This window comes from Martes martes (genome assembly GCF_963455335.1).
Source record: "Martes martes genome assembly, chromosome: 7".
NCBI lineage: Eukaryota > Metazoa > Chordata > Mammalia > Carnivora > Mustelidae > Martes > Martes martes.
The window spans coordinates 3,981,318-4,003,861 of record NC_137894.1 but is presented as its reverse complement, the minus strand read 5'-3'; the positions used below and the strand labels follow the sequence as shown (position 1 = coordinate 4,003,861).

At 58.2% G+C, this 22,544-nt stretch overlaps 2 protein-coding genes across 6 annotated transcripts in view; both read right to left on the bottom strand.

Moving 5' to 3' along the window:
• AP3B2 (adaptor related protein complex 3 subunit beta 2) overlaps positions 1-18,411 on the bottom strand; it is a gene marked incomplete at its 5' end in the record, with an annotated part of 29,266 nt that extends 10,855 nt beyond the window's left edge. For 2 of the 5 annotated variants that reach the window (XM_080808832.1, XM_080808833.1), the window contains 14 exons: positions 2,082-2,258; positions 2,685-2,794; positions 3,045-3,177; positions 3,520-3,582; positions 4,826-4,897; positions 5,198-5,252; positions 5,924-6,207; positions 6,299-6,481; positions 6,581-6,647; positions 6,922-7,082; positions 9,986-10,081; positions 10,336-10,410; positions 10,552-10,627; positions 18,299-18,411. In XM_080808832.1, the coding sequence (XP_080664958.1) occupies positions 2,082-2,258; positions 2,685-2,794; positions 3,045-3,177; positions 3,520-3,582; positions 4,826-4,897; positions 5,198-5,252; positions 5,924-6,207; positions 6,299-6,481; positions 6,581-6,647; positions 6,922-7,082; positions 9,986-10,081; positions 10,336-10,410; positions 10,552-10,627; positions 18,299-18,411 (1,665 nt within the window). Of the gene's footprint in view, positions 1-2,081; positions 2,259-2,684; positions 2,795-3,044; positions 3,178-3,519; positions 3,583-4,825; positions 4,925-5,182; positions 5,253-5,923; positions 6,208-6,298; positions 6,482-6,580; positions 6,648-6,921; positions 7,083-9,985; positions 10,082-10,335; positions 10,411-10,551; positions 10,628-15,169; positions 15,418-18,298 lie in introns of those variants that run through there. The other 3 variants (XM_080808830.1, XM_080808831.1, XM_080808834.1) reach the window with 3 other exon arrangements.
• A 772-nt stretch (positions 18,412-19,183) lies between these two features.
• LOC308346067 (uncharacterized protein) lies at positions 19,184-22,303 on the bottom strand (the record flags this gene model as incomplete). The annotated part of the gene is made up of 4 exons (XM_080808673.1): positions 19,184-19,216; positions 19,910-20,199; positions 20,451-20,652; positions 22,286-22,303. 4 exons carry the CDS (start codon positions 22,301-22,303, stop codon positions 19,184-19,186), a joined length of 543 nt encoding a protein of 180 aa, XP_080664799.1.
• Between the last annotated feature and the right edge of the window lie 241 nt (positions 22,304-22,544).

Here is a 22,544-nt window from a genome sequence, read left to right as displayed (position 1 = left end):
CCAGCCCCTTGGCCTGGGCCAGGACCCGGCATGTGCTACAGACCAGTAAGTAGGGAGTGGCTGGGATTGCTGTGGCCCATGGCAGGCCCAGAATGTCACCCATGGTACTGGGAGGGGGAAGCATCACCACCGTTTTGCACAAACATCCATATGCACGCCCACACCTCCTCCCTCCCGGTATGCCAAAGATTCTCTTTTCTCCAGCACTCTGAGAACAGGCTGGGAAGAAAAGAAGTGGAAAACAGGAGGACCGGAGAGAGGAGAAAAGCTCTCTTTACTGAATCAAAGAACCGTCCTAAAGGGCCTGTTCCTGGGACCCATGTTCAGGTGAAGGGCACATGGAGGTCCACGTCCATTTGCCTGAACAGCCTATGCCGGCTGCCATGACGGGGCCGGCCCCCGGTGTCCTGTCTGGGAGACGGCTTCAGCTGGCCACACCCACACTCTGCGCCAACCCTGCTACAGTTCTTCCTGCCCTGTGTCTCCTACTGTTTCCCCTACTTGGCTAGGAGCATCTGGAGGCCAGTAAACATGTCTCATCCACTGTCATGCTCGAGGACACCCCCGCAGTGCCAGGCACTGTGAGCACTTGAGAAATCTATGTTAAAGAAGGAATGAGCAAATGCACCGTAGCTAACAATGACAGCTTGGGGCAATGCCATGGGGACACAGCAGCCTTCAGGAACATGCCGACATCACCCATCACCATCTGGGGGCTCAGGGGTTCTGCTCGGTCCTCAGCCCGTCTGGGTGACTTCCCACCCGTGTGGCTTCATCTTTTCAAGCGGCCCTCCCGCCTGTTCCTTCCTCCCCTCTGAACAAAGGAGGCACACAAATATTCATTCCGGGAGTGTGCTGTCTAGTTTCACTTTCTAGCCTGCTTCTCCCTCGACACCGACAGTCACAGACCCCGTCCCCCGTTGCTTCCGCGCATGACTGCTGCCTGTTCCAAATCCTGACCAGTGTCCCAGCCCCTGATGGCCCTGCCTCCCCAGCTTAGTTCCTGGGGCCCACCAAAGCCACCAAGGATCAAAGGAGCCACTGAAGACACGAGTGCCACTGCCTGGAGACTCGATGGGATGGCAAAGAGGCCACCTGCAGGCGGGTGGGGAGTCACCATCTCCAGGGTGCAGCCATGCTGCTGACCGAAGCCACCTGCTCAGACACTCAGCTCTACAGGTCGCCCAGCTTTTTTTAGGAAGAAAAGAAAATAACCATTTTGGGTTCTATGGGCCATATGGGCTCTCCCAACTAGTCAACTCTGCTGTTGTTGCGCAAAATTATCCATATGTGATATACAAATGAATGAACATGGCTGTGTCCCAATAAAACTTTATTTACAAACACAGGCAGTAGGCTGGATTCGGCCCCCGACCTCACTTAACTGAGAGAACCAATGAGTGTGGGAACTGCCGTAGTGCTTGGACTCTGACACCTTGAGAACTCTGCACGTAACACTTTATTTTTAGGAGAATCTCCTCGGACCATCTCACGGCTTGCTGGACACTTACCAGGCTTTTACTATCCTGATATCCCAGCCTAGCTGAGCCATGCCCTTGGCTGTGGTACCTCCCATAACCTTAACCCTGAGAACCACAACGGACGCCAGTACCATCCCGGACCAAGCAGAGACTTACCCTCACATCCCTGGCACAGACTGGCCAAACACCACTATGCTTTGGGAGGACGGATAGACCCCATCTCCTAGAATACACATTCTCCCACCAGTGTCCGCCACCACCGGCCCCTCCCTCAGGCCCACTCCTCTGTGGTTCTTTCCGGCCCTACTGTTCCCAAGGCAGCAGGGAGGAACGCTCGCATAGGCAGACCGGACGTCACAGCCCCCTAGGGGAGCCTCTTCGACCCCGTCCACCATCCCTCCTGGCCCTTGAGCCCTCAGAGGAGCTGTGTTCCCTGGGGGCACACTGGGTCCCTAGGTACACTAGACACTTGCCCTGAACTCTGTCTTCAAACAGAAAGAGATGCCGGAGTTCCCGGCTGCCTGGCAAGGGCCCACAGCTTCCCGCCTGGGCCGTTTCTGGGGCTCAGTACGTGTCCGGGGGTCACCTCTCCCTCCTCACCTGCTTGGAGTTGGTCAGGTAGAGCTTGGCTGCCAGATTGATGACCTGCAGCTTGACAATGTCCTCCTCCGCCGTGAAGGACTTGGCCATTTTCCTCAGGACGTCAGGTGCGATCTTGGGGACATGCTCGCAGTACTCGCCGATGAGCCACAGGATGCTGGCTCGGGCCATGGGCACCTGCGGGTGTGCGGGAGCGGTCAGGACCCGGGTACGTGTGGACGTGCAGGTGGGCACGTGGCCAGCCGAGCAAATGCCATGCCTCCCATCTGTGCTGGCCAACGAACAGTGGGGTCCTCGGGAAACGGGCCAGGGGGCTCAAGGTATGCCTTATTCGAAAGTTTCAACTTCACAGGACAAAGAGAAAAACACGAGGTCCGTCCATCGGCCAGAGCTTCAGAGAAAATGTGAGCAGTGGTACAGGCCGTGGAGCTCAGCAAGGGACCCGCAGGGGGGAGAGCGAGGCTTGGGCAACCTGCGGTCCTTTCAGAGCCTGGATGGAAGGTATGGAAGCTGATTTCACTAAGGCTACAGTGTTTAATTATCGGGCGTTAAAATCGCGAGGAGGAAGCTAGGATGGGAGGGCAAGCGGGGGCACGCCCTCACCTGGATGTTGTCAGTGAGCTTGGCCAGGTGTTTGATGATCTCGCCATGCTGTGCCGGCTGCATCTGCAGCAGCTTCTTGATGACAACCACGGACTCTGCCACCACCAGCTCTGCCAGTCGGGGAATGAGCGTGTGGGCCCCGGGGTGGTGAGGCGGCCACGTGCAAAGGGAGTGCACGTGCCTGCCCCGCTCCCAGACCCTCAGCCCTCTTCCACAGCCCCCTGCACTCCTCCAGTGGCTCTCAGAGATGTGGCCACACTTAGACGCTGAGGTGGATGGACAGATGAACATGCATCATGCCCGGACAGACAGGCAGACGCCCTCCAGTCATCAAAGGCAGACACGCAGACCAACACTGACCATCACGGTTAGACAGCAGCTGCACCAGGCCGTTGAGGCAGGTGTCACGGACTCGGCCGATGTTAGTGGCACAGCGCCCGATGGCCTGGATCGTGGCCGCTACGAAGTCCTTGTCCATGCTGCGGATGTAGGTCTGTGGGACACCACAACAGAATGACCCCTGCTGGCCGTGACCCCCTTCCCCATGATTCTGCAGGCCTGAGGGTGGCCTTCCGGGAAGGTTGTCACCCCTCGTTCAATGACTTGTCATGCCAGAGACGAAACTCTGGGAGAGAGAGTGACCCTCTTATTCATCCCACAGTGATTCCCGGGCCCATAGCCAGCAGAAGACACTGGGAGGGGGTCTAAGACAACCGTTTCTCTACTTGTGGCTCTGAAGAGAAGAGCGGCCCATCAGCACGATTGTCACTGAGCACAAGGAGCTTCCAGGCAACTCTCCGGGGTCCCTCCCCTGGGAGTTGGGCCTGGCCCGTACCTGGAATTCCCGCAGGACAGTAGGGATGTTGGTCTCATTGGCCAAGTTGGTCAACACCTCCAGCTGTGGGGAGGCAAAAAAAATGGGCGGGGCAGCCAGGGCTTTGTGTACTTCCATAACCCCTGGTCCCAAACACATTTCACAGGCCGGGAAACAATCCTACGGGCAGCCCTGCATCATCCTTAAACTGATGAAGGAAATAACAGATTGTAAAACTTGTCCAAAATGCAAAAAGACCAGTTTGCCCCCTAAATGGATTCCCTGAGTTCGCGGATAGAGAGTATGAGCATGTCACCCTCCACTTCCACTGAAAACAAAGCGTCCTGTTGCTTTTAGGATAAAGGGCAACATCCCTACCATGGTCTATAAAACTCCACGAGCCAACCACTGTCTACCTCTGGCCTCACACTGCTCTCCCCCTTACCCTCCACGCCCCAGTCATACTGGCCTTTTGTCAGACCTCTTCCTGCCTCAGGGCCTTTGCATATACTGTTTCCTCCCTGTGAAGCAGTTCCTGCCATTCCTGTCTCTGCATTCGACTAGACAATTCACATTCATTTCTCAGGCCTCAGCTCAAGCCTCACCTCCTAGAGGAAAGCTTCCTTGGCACCAGACTAGACCAGGGCCTCCTTCTCTGTGCTGAAAGCACTCTGCACTTCTCTTTCTGACCATATTTCTCAAACGGATTTTTACATTTGTTTTGCAATTGGTTGCTCAGTGTCTTCTCTCATTCCACTAGACTGTAAGCTCCAAAGGGCAAAGGATGAGTCTGCCGTCCCTCACACCCCGAGATCTAGCTGGGACTGACACATAGTAGATGTTCAGAGTGGGGATTAACTGCCGCTGAATGGGAAATTACTCAGTAAGGAGGAGGCAGAGTGGGAATGGAATGTGGGTAGGGGCTCCTGACACCACTTCTGTGGGTGTCTGTTTGCGTGAACGCCTGAGGGGGGTAGGTGTGTGGGGAAAGGAACACGGTGGGTGGAAGACAGGAGACCACAGTGGGGGTAAAGGAGGAACTCTGGAGTCAGCAGAACTGACTCTGGGCTAGGGACCTTGGGTCTACATTTTTATAAACCCGAGACAATGTCTGCTTCCTTAGTTTATTATGAAAATCAGGTTACTTTACATGTGAAAAGCGGCAGAGTCTAACAGGTGATAGGCCAAGGCACTCCCAGCAGCGCACACACTTCTCACTCAGCGGCCCTGAGCCCAGCGCTAGAACCAGGCAGGCACCACGGTGGCCTGCGGGTGTCCGGGTTTGTGGGTGGCGGAGGGAGGGAGGCGGAAAGGCGGCCTCACTCACCTTCAGGATCTTGATCTGGGTCGGGTCCGTGGATCTGATGTAGAAGCTCTTCAGGTAGGGCTCGAACATACCCTGGCGGAGAGAGGCGGCCCCAGGGCGCTCCTTCGCAGCCCGAGCCTCATCCCCAGAGCCACCCCAGCTCTCCCGCCCCCGCCCTGTCCTCCCACCTCCCTCTCAGACGTGACCGCGTCTTTCTTCTCTGGGTTTTCCTCCCTCAGCGGCCCTCAGGATCCAGGCCCCGCTCCTCGTCCGGCGCTTGGGGTCTCCCCTTTCCCACGCTCCGCCCAGCTAAGGCGTCCCGGTCCTGCCGTCCCGGGGGCCGCCCCCACCCACAGGCGCCGCTCCTCCGACCGCCACGCAGGACGTGCTCACCCGGCGCTTGATGGACATGGTGGCCACGTTCTGGAGCACCACGTACTGCACCTCACTACGGGGGGGACAGGTCAGAGGTACCCCCGGCCCTCCGCCCCGGCGAGGGGCAGGGAGCCGAGGGAAGGGAGGTGAGCCAAGTAGGAGGGAGGGGAGGGCGCCAGTCGGGGGAGGGCACGAATGGGGTCAGGACGGCGCCGGCGGAGGGGGGGGTGGAGTGTAGGGGGGAAGAGTGGGGCACGACGTGTGCACCCAGGGTCGGAGAAAAGCTGGGAGGGCCCGCCTACCCCTCCCGAAATGGGCAGCGTGGGTGGATGTAGGTCAGCCCGCTGGGGGGGGGGGGGCTGCCCACCCCGCCACCCCTCCCCGCGCCGTCGGGGCAGGCAGTCGGTGGGGGGGGGCGGGGCAGGCGGGGGGCGGGGCAGGCGGGGGGCGGGGCAGGCGGGGGCGGGGCAGGCGGGGGCGGGGCGGGCGGGGGCGGGGCGGGGCAGGCGGGGGGCGGGGCAGGCGGGGGGCGGGGCAGGCGGGGGGCGGGGCAGGCGGGGGGCGGGGCAGGCGGGGGGCGGGGCAGGCGGGGGGCGGGGCAGGCGGGGGGCGGGGCAGGCGGGGGGCGGGGCAGGCGGGGGGCGGGGCAGGCGGGGGGCGGGGCAGGCGGGGGGCGGGGCAGGCGGGGGGCGGGGCAGGCGGGGGGCGGGGCAGGCGGGGGGCGGGGCAGGCGGGGGGGCGCACCTGTGGCTGCGCAGCAGACGCACCAGCGCCTTGGCAATGACGCCCACCTCCGCCTTGGGCGCCAGGTGGAAGTAGAGCTGCGCCACCGCCATGACCACCGCGGCGCTGCGGCTCTGCAGCAGCGGCTTCGTGTTGCGCAGCAGCAGCCGGTGGTCGGGGTCCATGACGTAGGGCTTCCGGGCGGGCACTGTGGTGGTGGCCGCCTCCTCCGAGCCCGGGCCCTTGGCCTCGTCCTCTTCCGAGCCGTAGAAGGCTTTCTCGGGGTTCTCCTCCAGCAGAGATTCCTAGGCGGAGACGGGGCGGGGGGCGGGGGGCGGTGGGCGCCTCCTCCCGGCCGCCCTCCTCCCCGCGCTGCTGGGGGCGGGGTCCACTCACGTTCTGCGTGGGGCTCAGGAACTGCGTGCGCGCGTAGCGGGTGAGCATGCTGATGATGACCACCTGGCCCCACTCCTCCACGTCGATGAGCAAGTTGCAGAGTTTCCGGTAGTTCTTGTGAATCAGGTCGATGCGCTCGGGGCAGACCTCCTCGAAGGCCATCACCACGCTGCCCGCCACCAGCTGGGGAACAGACACGGGCAAGAGAGTGTGAACAAGAAGGGTAGAGGGCCTCTGGGCCCCTCCTTTCCACCACCCATCCGTGTGTGCTCATGTCCACACCGTGGTCTTGTCGGCCAGAAGCTTCTCAATGACCTCGATCAGCTGGTCCTTCTGGTCAGAATCCAAACTGAAGAAGAAACGGTTGCAATTTGCGATTTGCCCCTCTGCCCTCCCCAGCCTTCCCTGCTCACACTGTGCTCACCACCCCCACCCCCACCTTATTGGTAGACGTGTGAGCTGCCACCAACACTGTCCTCCATCTCTATCAGTTCCCCAAACCATCGCAAACCATCCGAAGTACAAGAGAAGAAGGGCAGTCTGCAAGCCTTGGGAGAGCCCAGGGGTGCGTTAGGGGCTTGGGGCCACCCCCTGAGAAGTGAAGGGCTAGGTTGGGGGCACACCTGTAGAGTTTAGGGATGGCATGAGCAGCTGTCTTCCGTACATAGGGTGACATGTCCGAGGCCGCTTCCTTGATGGCCAGCATCATGATGGGCACGATGATGGGCACCCGGATGCTAGAGAGGACGCGGAGGGCACTGGCACGAATCAGCTGGTTGGGGTCCTAGGAGCAGAGGTGGAGGCAGAGCCCTGAGAGAGCACAGTGGCCTGATCGGAGAGGCCATGTCAGTGGAACTCACTGTCCCTAGCTACCAGCAGTTCCTGCCTCCCTGAATGAAGTGCCAGTCCTAGGGACCCGGTGGGGGGGGGGGGACACTTGAGGGAACTGACTCTCGTCCCCTGCTGCAGAAATCTGACACCGGAACAGTTGTGGCAGTACATTGCTTCATTTTTCAGGAAGAGTGAAAATCTTCCAGGATACCTAGAGTTTCTGAAACACTTCCTGGTCCTTGGGTGGGATTTGGGGTGGGGGAGGTCTTTGTATTTATGCCAGAGGTGACTGCCTGCAAATTCAAACTGGCCTCCTTTGCAGAGTTCATCGTTAATACTCCTTCCCCCCAGCAACCTCCCAGAATTTGCTCTTCTTCCTCTTCCTTCAGTGTTTAGAACAGACAGGGGCACAGGAGCACTCCTGTCGCCTCCAGGGCACACGGGAGCACAGCCCTAGACACGGTACGTTGCAATCATGCGAGAGCAACAGCAGCTGTGCTGGCTGTATATTGCTGTGAATTTTAGAGAATGGCGGACAATGGGAGAGGTGCCAAAACACGGGCAGGTGCCTTCTTGATGTTCCAAAACGGAGGAAGAGGAGATCCATGAAAATGACAGGGCACGATGATTGTAATCCCTGTCAAAATTCTAGAAGCAATTTTTAAACACATGGTTTAGAAGCCTTATTTAAAAAGCAGGAGTCTGGGGGCACCTGGGTGGCTCAGTGGGTTAAAGCCTCTGCCTTTGGCTCAGGTCATGATCCTAGAGTACTGGGATGGAGCCCCGCATTGGGCTCTCTGCTCAGCAGGGAGCCTACTTCCCCCCTCTCTGTCTACCTGCCTCTCTGCCTACTTGTCATCTCTGTCAAATAAATAAATAAAAATCTTTAAAAAATATATATCTTTTGGGGCGCCTGGGTGGCTCAGTGGGTTAAAGCCACTGTCTTCGGCTCAGGTCATGATCCCAGCGTCCTGGGATCGAGCCCCGCGTCGGGCTCTCTGCTCAGCAGGAAGCCTGCTTCCTCCCTTCTCTCTCTGCCTGCCTCTCTGCCTACTTGTGATCTGTCTGTCAAATAAATAAATAAAATTAAAAAAAAAAATATATATATCTTTTTAATAAGATAAATAAATAAATAAGTAAATAAAAAGCAGGAGTCTGGGGGCACCAGGGTGGCTCAGTGGATTAAAGCCTCTGCCTTCAGCTCAGGTCATGATCCCGGGGTTCTGGGATCGAGCCCCGCATTGGGCTCTCTGCTCAGTAGGGAGCCTGCTTCCCCATCTCTCTCTCTCTGCTTCCCTCTCTGCCTGCTTGTGATCTCTAATAAATAAAATCCTGAAAAAAAAATAATAAAAAGCAGGAGTCTGTATTTTCAGAGTCAAATCATATCCTATCTACTGCTCTGACCTGTTTTTTACCTTGTATTTGGAAATGATTATGGATTCACAGGAAGTTACTAAAAGAAGCATTTTCCTTTTTGATAGGGTAATGAGGCTCGTGGATTTTAACACTGTGGATCTTGATTTCAGCAAGCATTGGTGGGCGTCTCGTAGCCCCTGGCTGGCCATTTTTGATGCAGGCCTTTTGTTTCGCTTCATATGTTAGCATTTGAAGAGCAGGACTCATGTCCGTTTTGTCTCTGTGTCTCCACAGCCCTTTGCCCGTGAAAGGTGTTAAGAAATTTTTCTGCTATTGAATAAGATCCTTTCTAACCAGATAAGAAAATGCCAGTTGACTGTATAGTTAGGTGGATCCACAACTTGGTCAAACATTGTACTTGGGGAAGGTTTATGAGCAGATTGGCGTCTGCCTGGAAACATGATACACAATGGGACTGAGTCTGCCGGGCTAGTCTGTGCAGCTTATCAACATCTTGGAGGAAGACGCAAAATCAGGAGGACAAGAACTAAAATTTACAGTCACCCTGAACTGGATGCTGTGCTAAACCAATAAAATGAACTATAATAGGGTTTCATGGGGGTCCTAGGGACCAACTGCATTAAGACAGGATGTAGGGAGACCTAGATTATCTGACTGCCCACTGGAGGTCTGAGTTGAGCAAACCACAGATGTGGGCTGCTAAGGAAGCAAACACAGTCTCAGCCTGAATTGATCAAAAGAAGGGAGAATCCTTGCTGGAAACGAATGGTTCTAATCGTTGCTTCTGATTGTTCTAATTGTTTAATGGTCCTAATCACCTTGTTTCAACGCTAGAGGAATGACCGGTTGTACTGAACTCACTGGAAACGGACCGTCATGTGTTTATGGCGTCTGCGCTGACCTTTGAACCCAACGCGCGCGCGCGCACACACGTCTGAGGCAGCTCTCCTACGGGGTGAACTTTGTTGTTTTCCTCTGGGTAGAGCTCATTTGTTTTCAACAAACCCTCTGTCCTCCTTACCAAATTCCAAAGTCATTGTTCTCCACAGAAACCCAGACTAGGAGCCCCCGCTGGTGCCAAGGCTGTGACCCGCAGAGGAGAGGAACCCGGGCAGCCGCCCCCCTCACAGAGTCGGTCTTAAGGAGGGGACTTCTGTCTGGTTGTGGCCACAAGTCCTTTATACCAAGGGGCAGGGAGCCCAGGGCTCTCCATGTTCAGGGGCTCGGGGGTTCCTGTTCGCGGCCGCCATCATCACAGGCTCCTCAGGGGGGCAGCGACACGGCCTCTGGGCACCCCCCCGCCCACGTCTCCGGCCCTTGGGAGCTGGCCTCCCCCGCTGAGGGCCCCGCTGGTCCTCTGCTCCGCCGCCGACCCTCCCCGCTCCGGGCAGGTAGGGACGGGGCCCCAGGCTGCCGCCCCGACAGCGGCCTCTCCCGGGCCCGCTCCTCCGGCACAGGGAGGCGAGCGACCCCTCTGACCTTGAGGCCGCGCTGGAAGGTGGAGATGGACAGCAAGGCCAGGTCCTGCTGCTCCTCGGCGTAGCGCACCAGGTACACGTACACGAGCTTCTTGACCTGGGGACGGCGGTTCCTCAGCGCCATGGCGCCCCCCGCCCCAGGAGACGTGGCCGCCCGCGGGCTGTGGCCCCGGGGACCAATTCTTCCCGAGGCGGGAGAGCGTCCCCGGTGTGCCCGGGTCCTCCACTCGGACCCGCACAGTGTCTTCTCCTGAACCGAGGGCGCTCGGAGCAGGCCGGGCCGGGGCGGGACTGTTCTCCCCCTCGCCCCAACCGGCGGCAGCGCGGGGACCCCTCCCGGGAGGCGCTCACCTCTATGTTCTTGCAGGCCACGTTCTTCACCACGGCGGGAAACAGGTCTGAGGCGTTCTTCCCCCGGGCGATCATCTGGGGCGTGCGGCCAAGGGAGGGGGAGGAAAGGCGGGGAGGCCCACGCTGATGGCGGGAAGGTCCGCAGGGAGCCGCGGGGAGCTGCTCCCCGATCCCTGCCCGCCAGCCCCCCACCCCGAGGACGCCTTCCTCACTCACAGCCACGATCCTCTTCATGGCCTCCAGCTTGAGGGAATCCTTGTTGGTGTCCAGCATCTCCTTCAGGTCGTCATGCCTGGCGGGTGGGGGAGGCACAGGACGTCAGCAGGGGGCACCCGACAGGAGCCCGGTGGGAAGAAGCGACCTGGGCAGGGGACCTGGGGTCGGGAGAAGAGGGGGCCAGCCCCTGGTACGGGCTGATCTGGGTCCCCCTCCAAAGAGATGTTGAGGTCCTAACCCCTAGGACCCCAGAAGCTGACCCTCTTTGGAAACGGTTGCCACAGTTGTAATGAGGAGGAAGTCACACGGGAGTCACACGGGAGTATGGCCGACGCAGTGTTTCTGGTGTTCTAGGAAGACAGCCGTGGGGACAGAGAGGCACAGGGGATGCCAGGTGAAGGCAGAGACCTGGGGTGATCCATCTCCACGTGTAGGAACACCGGGGATTGCCAGGAAGCCGCCAGAAGCCAGGAAGGGGCAGGGATCCCTCTGCAGGTTTCGGAGGGAGCGTGGCCCTGCACACCTGCCTTCTGGCCTGCCAGCCTCTGACTGTGAGACAACACACTTGTTCTGAACGACGCACTCTGGGGCTCTGTGTTACGGCATCCCTAGGAAACCCCTACCTGCGGGGACCCAGAGCCGGAAGACAAGAGCAAAGGTCTGGGGCACCAAAAGTACGGGCCCTGCCCAGAAAATGGCCAGCTGGAGAGAAGGGAAAGCTCTGGAGCTCGTGGGAAGGAGTCAGTGTCCAAACGGGACAGAATGTTCTTGCCCCAGCCCAGGTGTGTTCCCGGGCCCGGACTCCACAGACTGACCTAACTCCCAGCACGGGACGGGTCCCGGGGCTCCAGAAATCTCTTGAGATGCCCTCAGAACAAAAGCCAGAGCTGTCACTTAACATTCAACGGGGGTTCCAGGAAGTTATAGAACTGTCCTGGGAGAAATAAATGAAGCTTTGAATAAATGACCCCGGCACATGGTTGAAAGGAAGAGAGGTCGTCCTCAGGCCAATACATAAATTCCATGCACTGTCCAATGAAATTTCAATGAAGGCATTTTGTCAAACTTCCTGACATGGCAGCAGAATTTGCCTGGAGAAAAAAAAGGTAAAAGCCCCAAAGAATAATTTGGGGAAGAAGAGAACAATGGAGCAATGACAGGCAGCTCACCCTCCAGGAGCTGCAAACACAAAACAGGGCAATGACAAAAACTCCATGGTACCAGATTAAAAACAAAGTCAAAGGTCATAGGGGACAATTTCATCAATGGGTCTGAATTGGTACATTAGGAACAAGGAACCCACCAGTGGAAGGACGAACCTTTCCTTCCCGCACATACACGCTGCTGGGACAGCTGCTGTGCAGCAAAGCATTGAGCTGGTCCACGCATCTCAGGCCAAAAGAAACCCCACATCTGTGATTAATCATGAAATGATTCTTAAACATAGACGTGGAAGGGGAAATTTTTATTTTCAAGGTCATAAAGTTATCAGTAACCAGATGGCTAAGGTTTAACTTTTTTTTTTAACTTTGGTATATGAAACTACATTAAAGAAAAAAAAATAGGGCAACTGTATTTGTTTGCTAGGGCCGCCGTGACAAAGCACCACCCACCAGGTGGCTTAAACAACCTAAATGATTTTCTCACAATTTTATAGACTAGAAGTCTGAGATGGTGCCAGCGGGCGTGGTTTCTTCTTAGGCCTCTCCCCTTGGCTTGTGGATGGCTGTCTTCCTATATCTGCACAGGGTCCTCCCCTGTGTGTCCCTGTGTCCAAATTTCCTCTTCTTATAAGGACACCAGTCAGACTGGATTAGAGCCCTAAAGACCTCATTTGAACATAATCACCTCTTTAAAGACCCTTCTCCAAATACAGTCATATTCTGAGGTACTGGGGGTTAGGATTTCAACACAGGAATTTGAAGGGGACACAATCCAGTCTCTAATAGCAACAGAAAAGAAAATATTGGGGATGTGGCAAATTAAAATTTAATATTCAAAATGAAGTACTGATATCAATTTAAGGTCTACATCCAGCATTCACTGTCATGGCTGCCACAAGCATAGCCACCCTCTGCTTGCCCTCCCAAACAGACACAGCCCTGAGCTGTAGCTCCCCATTCCATGAATAGAGTACAGTCTGGTATTCCTTGGCCAGGTACCCTTGTGCAGTGAACAACCTGCCCAACCATGCTCAGTGGTCAAAGACGTGAACAGAGACGTGAAAGACGTGAACAGAGAACTACGAATAAACTCATAGAAAAAAATGTGTCTGTACACAGCTGATACAGCTGTGGGACAATTGATGTGCTCATGTGTCACCAAAACAGTTCCAAAATGTGGTGAGCAGCTGCGTGTGGGGTCCTGCACGGTTCTCTCATCTCCAGACGATACTCTGATAACCCACAGCTTGTGACCCAGGCTAGAAAGGAATCATCAACGGTAGAAGTTAAAAAGCAGTGAAACATTTAAAACAGTAGAAAATCAGAAGTCGGGGGGAGCAGTGAGAGCAGGGAAGAGCATGACGATGGTCGCAGGCAGGCAAATGCGATGCCGCTGCAGAGAGATGAGTAACGACGAAGGCTCAGAGGAAGAGAAGACGGGACGGGACGGCTGCCGCGTCCTGGGGCTGCATTCTGCGGGAACGCCTGCGCGCCTCCACACGTGCAGAGAGGACGGAAGTGGGGCTAAGAGACGGATGCTCCAAGGCTTTAGGAAGTGTCTTTCCTGAACAGATTTTTGGAAGGAAAGCCAAGTAGAAAGATGCAGCTTTCCAGAACACAGAGGACTTGCTAGCTGTCACATGAAGGCAAAAGATGTGCAGCCCCAGCCATGTTGATCTAAAATTCCCTCACATGGGGGACGCCTCCCAAATCAGAGGGTCCTCTCACTCTCCCACACACAGACCTGATGGTCAGTTCCCAAGGGGCAGAGCTCAGGACAATGGGAGCACAGAAAGAGGGACAGACCATGCAGCCGGGCCCGGATAGCACTGGAGCTGCGGCGGGTGGGAGGGGAAGGAAAGTCGGGCCCCAGCGTCCCCAGGGGACAAACGCCCACCACTGAACTGCCAGGTCCTTCCACACATACACCTCACGGTCAACTCAGACCTCACCAACACCTACACACCCAACGCGCCCTCCACCAGCACCATCCACACGTACCACAGACACTCCCATATGTCCCCCACACCTCCCTCTATAGACATGCCCACACCCCCCCAGACACACCTGCACCCCCAGACACACTTGCACCCCAGACACACAATTCATATGCAAACCCACACACGCCCACAAAACCCTTCTGCAGACACATACCCACAGCCCCCAGAGAAACCCGCGGTCACACACCCACACCCCTCCCGTTCAGACTCTTCCCACAAAAACACTCTCCACGTGTAAGCCCACATATCCACCAACACACGCTTCCCCTACACATCCCTAGACACCCACAAACACACACACACCCCACAAGATCTCTCTGTTCTCCCCCATGCCCTCATCTAGACATGCACAACCCACACAACGCAGCCCCACATGCCTCCTCCGCCACACACCACGTACAGACGCCCTTGGACAGAACTCTCACTCCGGTCTCCTTCCCCAGTGTCCAGCAGACTCCCGGTTGAGATTCTGGAGGATGAACTGAGGCTTCCAGGATCAAATACACACAGCCTCATGGATCCTCCGGCCTCCTTCTGAGGGGTCAGCCTGGGGCGACCTCCCCAGAACAGCTGGACTTTGCCCTGTCCTCTTCAGCTCTGGGTGTTCTCTAAAGCAGACTGCCTCACGCCCGGGTGTCCTCGCCACTCCCAGAAATGCCACAGGCCCCTGTCAAATGCCCCAGGGCACCGCTGCAGCGCTCATACCGCCCCAGCCTCCCGGCCTAGTGCCTGCACCCCAGGCCCTGGAGGCTCCGGGCCAGGCCCAGGGGAACTGAGGTAGCAGAGACTGGGGGTAGACAGTGCACAGAGCAGGACCCCCAAATGCCCACTGACAGACAGCAGCTCCCTCCTAGGATGGGCCCACTCCAGGCCCCACGTCTTCATAGCACCAGCTCGTGTGCCCAAGAGGGAGAGGAAGCGAGGGATACACAGCGAGGCTCTGAGGCCTGGAAACCCGAGCCTCCCGTGGTCAGATCCCCTTACACCGCCTTCACCCTGACCTGTCCCCTGGCCTGGCCTGAAGAACTCTCCAGGGGCCAGGCAGGGGGCAAAACCCGGCACTGAGGCCAGCCGTGCTCACCACCCGCCTTGATATACACCTTCCTCCCTCTCACCACCCGAACCCCAATCCACCAGGTGGGCCTCAGCCTGTCTCAGAACCTCCCCCGGAGCCCACCTGAGCCAGGACCGGGAAGGGGGGGGCAGGTCAAGGTGGGTCACAACATTATCCTCCTCCCCGAGAGCTGCAGGAGTTAAGTTCAGCCCCCTCGTGCCCTCAGCGCCCACACTGTGCCCCTGACCCCTCCCCCTGCCCCCGGGACCCTAAATCCCAGCGGGGCCCTCCTCCTGAGGGGATGGGGCCGGGAGAGCCTGAGCCGACAGCAGCGGCTGCCCACCGGCTGCCCACCGCTTCCTTCCCGGCGTCCGGAGAGGGTCCCCAGGAGTCCCCTGTACCTCAGCGGCTGGCTCTGGCTCTGGCTCTGGCCAGGCTCTGGGCAGGGTCCCTCCAGGGGCGCTTCCGGGGCTGTGTCTTCCTCGGGGGCCTGCAGCCACCGCAGCTCCTCAGGCTGCAGGGCCTGGTACCAGGGTGGGGGCCCGCCGTCAGGGCCCAGCACGGGGCTGGCGGCCTCCTGGTCAGCCCCACAGGCCCCTCTGCCCCCCGGCCTCCCCGCGGCCCCCGGGAGCTGCAGGAACCGCTGCATTGGGCGCCGCCAGGTCCTGTTCTGAGAGGAGACTGAGCTGACCGGGGAGCCAGGGACGCCTGTCGCTGTCCTAGACGGCCCGCCCCCGCCCCCGAAACTCGGAAACCAGACACGGGCAGGGAAGGAGGCTCTGGTTTCCTTTTCACTGCTCAGAGACAGGACTCAAGAGGGGGAGGAAGGTAGGGAGCGGGGACTAAGACACCCCAATCTCTGGCCAGGGGGAAAGCGGGGCAGGGGAGAGCTGATCCAGACAGAGGGGAGGGACGCCCTCCTCACCTCCACTCTCCGGCCAAATCTGGACCTCGGCCTCCCCAAAACTGCTCTTCCTCAGAAATCGTGAGCACCTCCTGCCCACTATGACCCGAGACCAGAGCCAGGTCCCCGATTCCTTCCTTTCTATTGGCCTTCTCTGATCTCTACTTCCTCCCTCCCTGGCCCGGGTCCACCCCCAACCCCCACCCAGCCCAGGGGGTTCTGCCCCCTGGCTCCAGCGGCTCTCTCTCTCTCACTCACTCACACCCCTGGCCCTCCCGTCCGTGCTGCCCCTACCCTCCCAGGAGTAGCTGGCTTTATTTGCTGCATTTCAGACCCCCTCGATGTGTCTCAAATCCCCGCCCACAGCCTTGCTCTCCTGCTCTCAGAGCTTCGCCACCTGCTTCTCTCGGAAAATGAAAGGCCTCAGACAAAATCCCCAACACCTGCCTCGCCTCTCCTCCTGCCCTCCTTCCCCCGGAGAGCAATCCTCCTCAAAGCCAGCTCCGTCCTCCCCCCAGCTCTGTGCACCTCTCCTCCCACCACCCAGGGGCCCCTGAGCCTGCGGTTCCCTTCAGCCTCTCCCACACTACCGGCTCCTCCCAACAGCAGTCAGACTTCTCTCCCATCCTGATAATAAATAAAAAAATAACAGCACAAGTAAAATAAACAAATCTTCTTGAACTACTGATCTCCTCAGGCGACTCTTCTTTTCTCTCCCCTTCACAGACTTCCAGAAAGCAAATTTCCCATTTGCCGCGTTTGATCCACTCACCTCTTATTTGTCCCTCTACTCACTTTCACTGGTTTTAGACACTGATAAGAATTTAGGGCTGAGGGGCCATGATGTCTGGAACTTACATGGTTCGGCCAAAACTACTGACGGCCAGAGGGTCATACAAACCAAATATGGCAGAATGTCAACAGTGGTTGGATATTCACGTACTCCTTGTATCCCGCACTCAATGTTTCTGTATGTTTAACATTGTTCATATAGAATGTTGGGGAAAAATAATCTAGCTCCCCCTCTTCGGACTTGACCAGACTCGTCCCCCAGGACAGGAGGTGGGGAGCAGAGCGGGGCTGACCCGCTCTTTGTCAAACCAACAGTCATGATCTCTTTCTCTTGTTTGTGTTGACCTTGCTGGTGGCCTCCTCCGTCTTGAAAGCACATTTGGTTTTCCTCCTGTCTTTGGTTTACTTTTCCTCAATCACCTTCAAACACTTTCCCCTGCATTCTGGTCATCCCTAATGTCTACATCTTCACAGTTTGTCTCTGCACGCATTTCATCAACTCTCCCTGAGTTATCTTAACTTCCTTCTGTGGCTTTGCTAATAACCTCTCCGGCGATCCCAGCTACCTCCTAGGCTTGAATATATCCCTCAGAGCTTACAGTCTGTCTGTTAAAAGCTGGGCTCAACATTATTTTCACCAACTTGCTTGTAACGTCTTTATTTCCAATAACACTGTACGGTGCTACCATCTATCCAGTTACAAGAAATAGTAACCTGAGTATTGTCCTTATCTTCTCCCCCCAGTTAATCATCAGGTCTGTGACTTCTACTGCCTCAGAGGTTCCCGAATCCTCTGCCCCTCCCACAGTCTAGACCACCCTCCTGTCCCTCTCCCTTGTCTCCTGCTCAAACCAGCATACCCCCAATGTCTTTTCCACAATCCAGCCGAGAATCCTTCTAAAACGCCAATCTGAGATCACCTGCTCTCGGTGAGCACTTGGCATCCTCCCACCCTCATTTCTGGTCACTCCAGGGGCTTGCACACGATTCGGGCCATACTGTATTAGCACCTACAAAACGTGTGACCTGGCTCCCCATCTCCCCACCTCCCTACAGGCTCTTTCCTCTGCCTGGAACATCCCTCTCTCTCCCCTCCCTCTGTCCTCCAGGGATGGGGACCAGCTCCTAGCATCCCTCCGACTCCTACAGTACGGATTCTTCCCCTGTGCTCCCCTCTAAAGCAGCCAGAGGACGAGGACCGAGGGCTGTCTCAGGTTCACGCCTGCATTCACAGGGACTAGGAGGAGAATGGACACAGCAGCCCCTTCCAAATGCTTATTTCAGGATTTACAAACAAACGAAAGAACCAACGAGTGATCCGAAGGTGGGGGGGTTGGTGGTAGAAGGGTGGGAAGTCCAGGTGGGGCTGAACTCCAGGGTCAAGGTGGGAAGCAGGAGTGTGCGAGCACCGGCCAGATGGGAGGAGATGGGGGCGCGAGCGTGGGGCCAGAATGAGGGAAATGGATTGGTGGGAGGGGCCAGGCCTGCGAGGTTCCGAGGGCACCAGCGCGGGCCTTCCCAGACAGGCCCCAGGCTCAAGCTCAGGGACGCTGACCCCTCCCCCGCAACCTTCTGGAGCCGGCTCGCCCCGCGCGAAATAGGCGGGGAACCTGTAGCAAACCCGCAGACCGCAGGCACGCCCGGGCGGGAGGGCCGGCCCCTCCCCCGCCGGCCTGCAGCCCCTCCCGGGGTCCCGGCCGGGCCGGGGCGCGGGGCGCCGGCGCGGGGGAGGGGGGCTCCGGGGCCCGGCCGCCGCGGGAGGGGGCAGGGCGGGCTTCCGGTCGGCGCGGCCGGGGCGCTGTCCATGGTGCCGGCGCGCCGCGGGCTCCCTCACCGCTTGTAGTCGGAGGAGAAGATGCCGCCGCTCGCCGGGTCGTGGCCGTACTCGGGCTCCCCGGGGCCGGCGGAGCCGCCCTTGTCCTCGCCGTAGGCGGGGGCGGCCGACATGGGGCGGCCGGGCAGAGCGCTTCGCCGGGGCGGAGGCTGGGGCGAGGAAGCGAGCGCAGGCCGGGCTCCGCAGAGGCCGCAATCTGCGCGAGCGGAGGCAGCGCGCGGATTTATCAATCAGCGCCGCGCCGTGAGGCTCTTAAAGGCACCGGCGCGTGCGGCGCGGAGGGCGTGTCCACGGAGGGGGCGGGGCGGGGCCGCAGGGGCTGGGCCCGCCCCCACCCTCGGAAACCCCCGCCCCTGCCCCTCCCGGGAAAGGAGACTCCCGTGCTTTACGGGGATTCGATGCACCTCCGCGTCCTGAGGAGGCACGGCCTTCCGGGAGAGGCAGAGCGCCTTCCCTCACCCTCCCGACCACCCGGCTCCGCTCATTCCAGACACAGCCACATACGCTCCCCCGCGCAGTGGAAGGAAAGCCGGGGCCTGAAGAGGAGGCTGTGTCCCAGTGCTGGGGGTCCTAGAGCGGGAAGGAGGCACAGCACCCAGGGACCCGCTTCAGAGACCAAGGACGCTCCTTCTCCCAGCTCCATCTTTCCTAGAAAATCTGGGCCCCTCGGATGGTGTCTTGGTTTCTCACCAGGAAGCCAGGGGACTTCCTGGACGTGACAGAATTTAAGGAGGTTTTGTCCGTGGGAGGAGCCTACAGCCGGCTGCAGGTAGAGAAATGGAGACTGAATAGAAGGGACAGTGAACCCTGAACTCATCTTTGCAAAATAGTTTAATGACCATTTCTGAAGCCCCCATGCACAGTCAGGAGGGCCTAAGGTCACACCTAGTCCACACTCAAGTTCAGGTCCACCGACATCTAGGAAGGAAGGGAGAGAGGGAAGAAGCTGGGTTAAGGTCTGGTGTGACAGCCAGGGCTCCTGGATCATGTGAGGCCTCCAGCTCAGCAGCCAAGGCCCGAAGTACCCCCAAGGAAAGATGGCCTGGATCTAGAGAGAAAGTAGTGACCAGGTTTCGGGAAAGGGGTGAGATCCAGTTGGGCCCGAGTTTGGGGCATCGGGTTGGATGGCTGAGGTCTCTTGGCTGGGTTTGGAGGAGGAGGCGGAGGAGGAGGACAGGAGGGCTTGACTTGGAGAGCCGGAGTTCATAGGGCTGAGTCTTGATCTATAGACTGGGTACCCGGTGTGGGATCAGAACCAGAATTTGTGGGCCTGGGTGTAAATGGCCAGAAAGATGGGCTCCGTAGGTAGGTTCCGCTGGGGGAATGCTAAAGGGGGTTAACAAGGACCAGCGCAGCATCTGGGTTTGGAAGCTGATAGGCTGGAGGAAATAGATGTGCCCAAGATCTGTGAGCTGGGGCCTTCCTGGAGAAGGCCCAAAAGAGTTTTAGAGAAGCGGAACTTCGAGTTGGCAGGCCTGCTTTGTTTCTGGGTGCTTTGGATCCGGCAGAGTAAAGTGGATCATGAGTTTGAGGTTGGCTGCGTTTGTTAACTGGCGGAGGTGGGGTGGGAGGCGGGGTGGGGTCGTGCCCGGGCAATGCAGCCGCACTCACCGAGCTAACAGGACGGCCGTCTATTCGCAGGGGGTCCAGGGTGGGCCCGGGGCCCAGCAGACTCAGCGCAAAGTGCACGCAGTTGCTGCGCGTGGGGTGGTAGGGGGGCGGGTCGGCGTCCATGGCCTCGCGCACACGGCGCTCCAGGGCCGCGCGGTCAACGCCGCCACGTCTACGCAGCACGCGCCACAGCGAGCGGGAGCGCTGCAGCGGGCGCTGCCCCTGTTTGGATACAATGCCTTCGCAGGAGCCCAGAAACGCGTGAGGCCCTTGGCTGGCCGCATTCCTCCCTACAGGGATGGCCCAGTGGCTGTAGATCAGAGCCGGGGTGGGTCCCGCGACCCTGCTCCCAAATATCCCAGGACTTGGGGGTCCTGAGCCCCATACCCTGGGGCCCAAGTACCCTTCTCCAGAGACCCGCGCCTCCAGCCTGGGGCCTGCAGTTTTCATTCCCGTGGGCCCCACCCACGGGTGGCGCAGGGCTGCGACGGGCCGCCTCTCTTCGCAGACTGGGGCCGGCGTCTCAGCCGGAGATGCTCACCTTCGAAATGGATGATCTCCCCGCGGCCACAGTACACGCCTACGTGGGCCCCGCACCACCGTCCCGTGGGGGACAACAGCCTGAACAGGAAGAGGTCTCCCGGCTCGGGCTCCTTGCCTTCCAACTCCACCGCCTCGAAGTGCCGCCCCAGGAAGGCCTCAGACAGGAAGAACTTAATGGTGCTCACTGCCCCTGTCAGGGCCTGAGAGGAAACAGGGCCCTGACCACTGGGCGTTTGCACAGGCCGGGGTGCAGGGGGAGCCGGTTCCTCCCCCAGGGAGTCGGGTCCGCTGGGCCTCCCGGGGCTCAAGGAGACCTGGCCCAGGGCCAGGCCTCACTAGCGCACCTGTGCCTCCGTGTGCTGAACTCCAGAGGCCTGGACATCACAGGTAAATCCTGCCTGGAGCCACCACTAAGAACCCCTCAGTTCCCAGCAATGGCGACTGCCTCCTCATCCAGCCTTTTCTTCTCATCCTAAATTGTAGCCTTTCCACTTCCCTCCCCACCCCTAGCTCTCTCTTCCTCAACATCTCCCATCTTTCCATTCCCTGGAGGCAACAGGCGGACTCGTGTGGACCCGAATTGAGCAGAAGGCCTGAAGAAACAGAAACCTGAGTGGCATGTGGACCTGAGACCGACATCTCCTCTGGGGACTTAGTGGACTAAGTCCCCTCCAACAGCCTCGGCCGCAAACATCTATTGAGTAGCTGGTCATGTGATGCTTAATACCATTTTACAAGAGAGGTACAGTATCCTTGTTTGCAAGTTGAGGAAACTGAGGCTGAGGTTCTCCATTGCCTGAGCGCACACAGCCCTGGTCACCTTTATCTCCCTTTCCTCTCTAAGGAGGTAAGGAGGCCATTTTGTCCGGTTTGTCCTATCTCCTGGGAACAGAGCGCTCTGGGGACTTGGAAAGATGGCCCCCTGGGCCGTGCCAGAGATGGGGTCTGAGACAGTGCCCGGGAAAGAAGGTGAAAATAGGGCCCGTTGAGCACTGACTAATGCCAGGCTGGCAGAGGACCTGGGAGAAGGTCCCAGGGCTCTGGGTATCTTTGTTGGAATGGAGGGGCTTGACTCCAGCAGATTCAACTGGGATGGGAAGGACCCACGTGAAAATGAGGAGTGGGGCGGCCCAGGCCCGAGCTGTAGAGTGTCAACCACTGTGTGTCCAGGTTTCTCCCGTCCCTGACACTCTCGTTTCCTTCCTGGCCCTCACCTCCAGTCTCCTCTACTTATTCCTGGGCAAGTCTCATTTTCCCAGACTGGAAGCTGTGGGACACTCGGGTCAGCAACTCATCCCCGTTTGCCTGGAACTTTCCAGGTTTTAAAATTGAAAGTTGCGGGGCCCCTGGGTGGCTCAGTGGTTAAGCGTCTGCCTTCGGCTCAGGTCATGATCCCAGGGTCCTGGGATCGAGCCCCGCACCGGGCTCCCTGCTCGGCAGGAGGCCTGCTTTTCCCTCTCCCACTCTCCTGCTTGTGTTCCCTCTCTCGCTGTCTGTCAAATAAATAAATAAAATCTTTAAAAAACTAAAAATTAAAAAAAAAATTTAAAGTTGCACATCCTGAACCCAGGAAAACCTGGATGGTCACCCTAGACTCTGGTCTCTCCACGTCCTTTGACTTCAGGAGACCACAGTCACGTGCATAGCCCTTTGGCCTTTGGTCATGCTTTCTGGCAACATACCACGTAGGGCGGGCACCTGAGTCCTGCTTCCCTCCCTCCCGCTTTATCATTACGCCAAGTCATGGTCACAGCTGTACCCTGGGCCTGTTGAGGCAGCAGGCATCCCCCACCTGGGGAGAAAAGACAAGTTGAGGACTTCCGCTCCGGTTACCTGGGACGTGAAGCTCATCTAGAGAGAAAACAAAACAAAACAAAACAGCTACCACCACCTGACTGCTGAGGAGGGAGGGTTCCAGCCGTCGCCCCTCCCCCTGGGTCCCCCTAGGCTGTGCGCGCTGCTGGGGGGCTGTCCACGCACAGCTGTGCGTTTCTTGTGCCCCTAAGTCCGCAGTCCTGGCTACGGACAGGGAGACCGAATCCTGGCTGAGCCACTTCCCTCTATGAGACATCACATACACGACTTCGTCCCT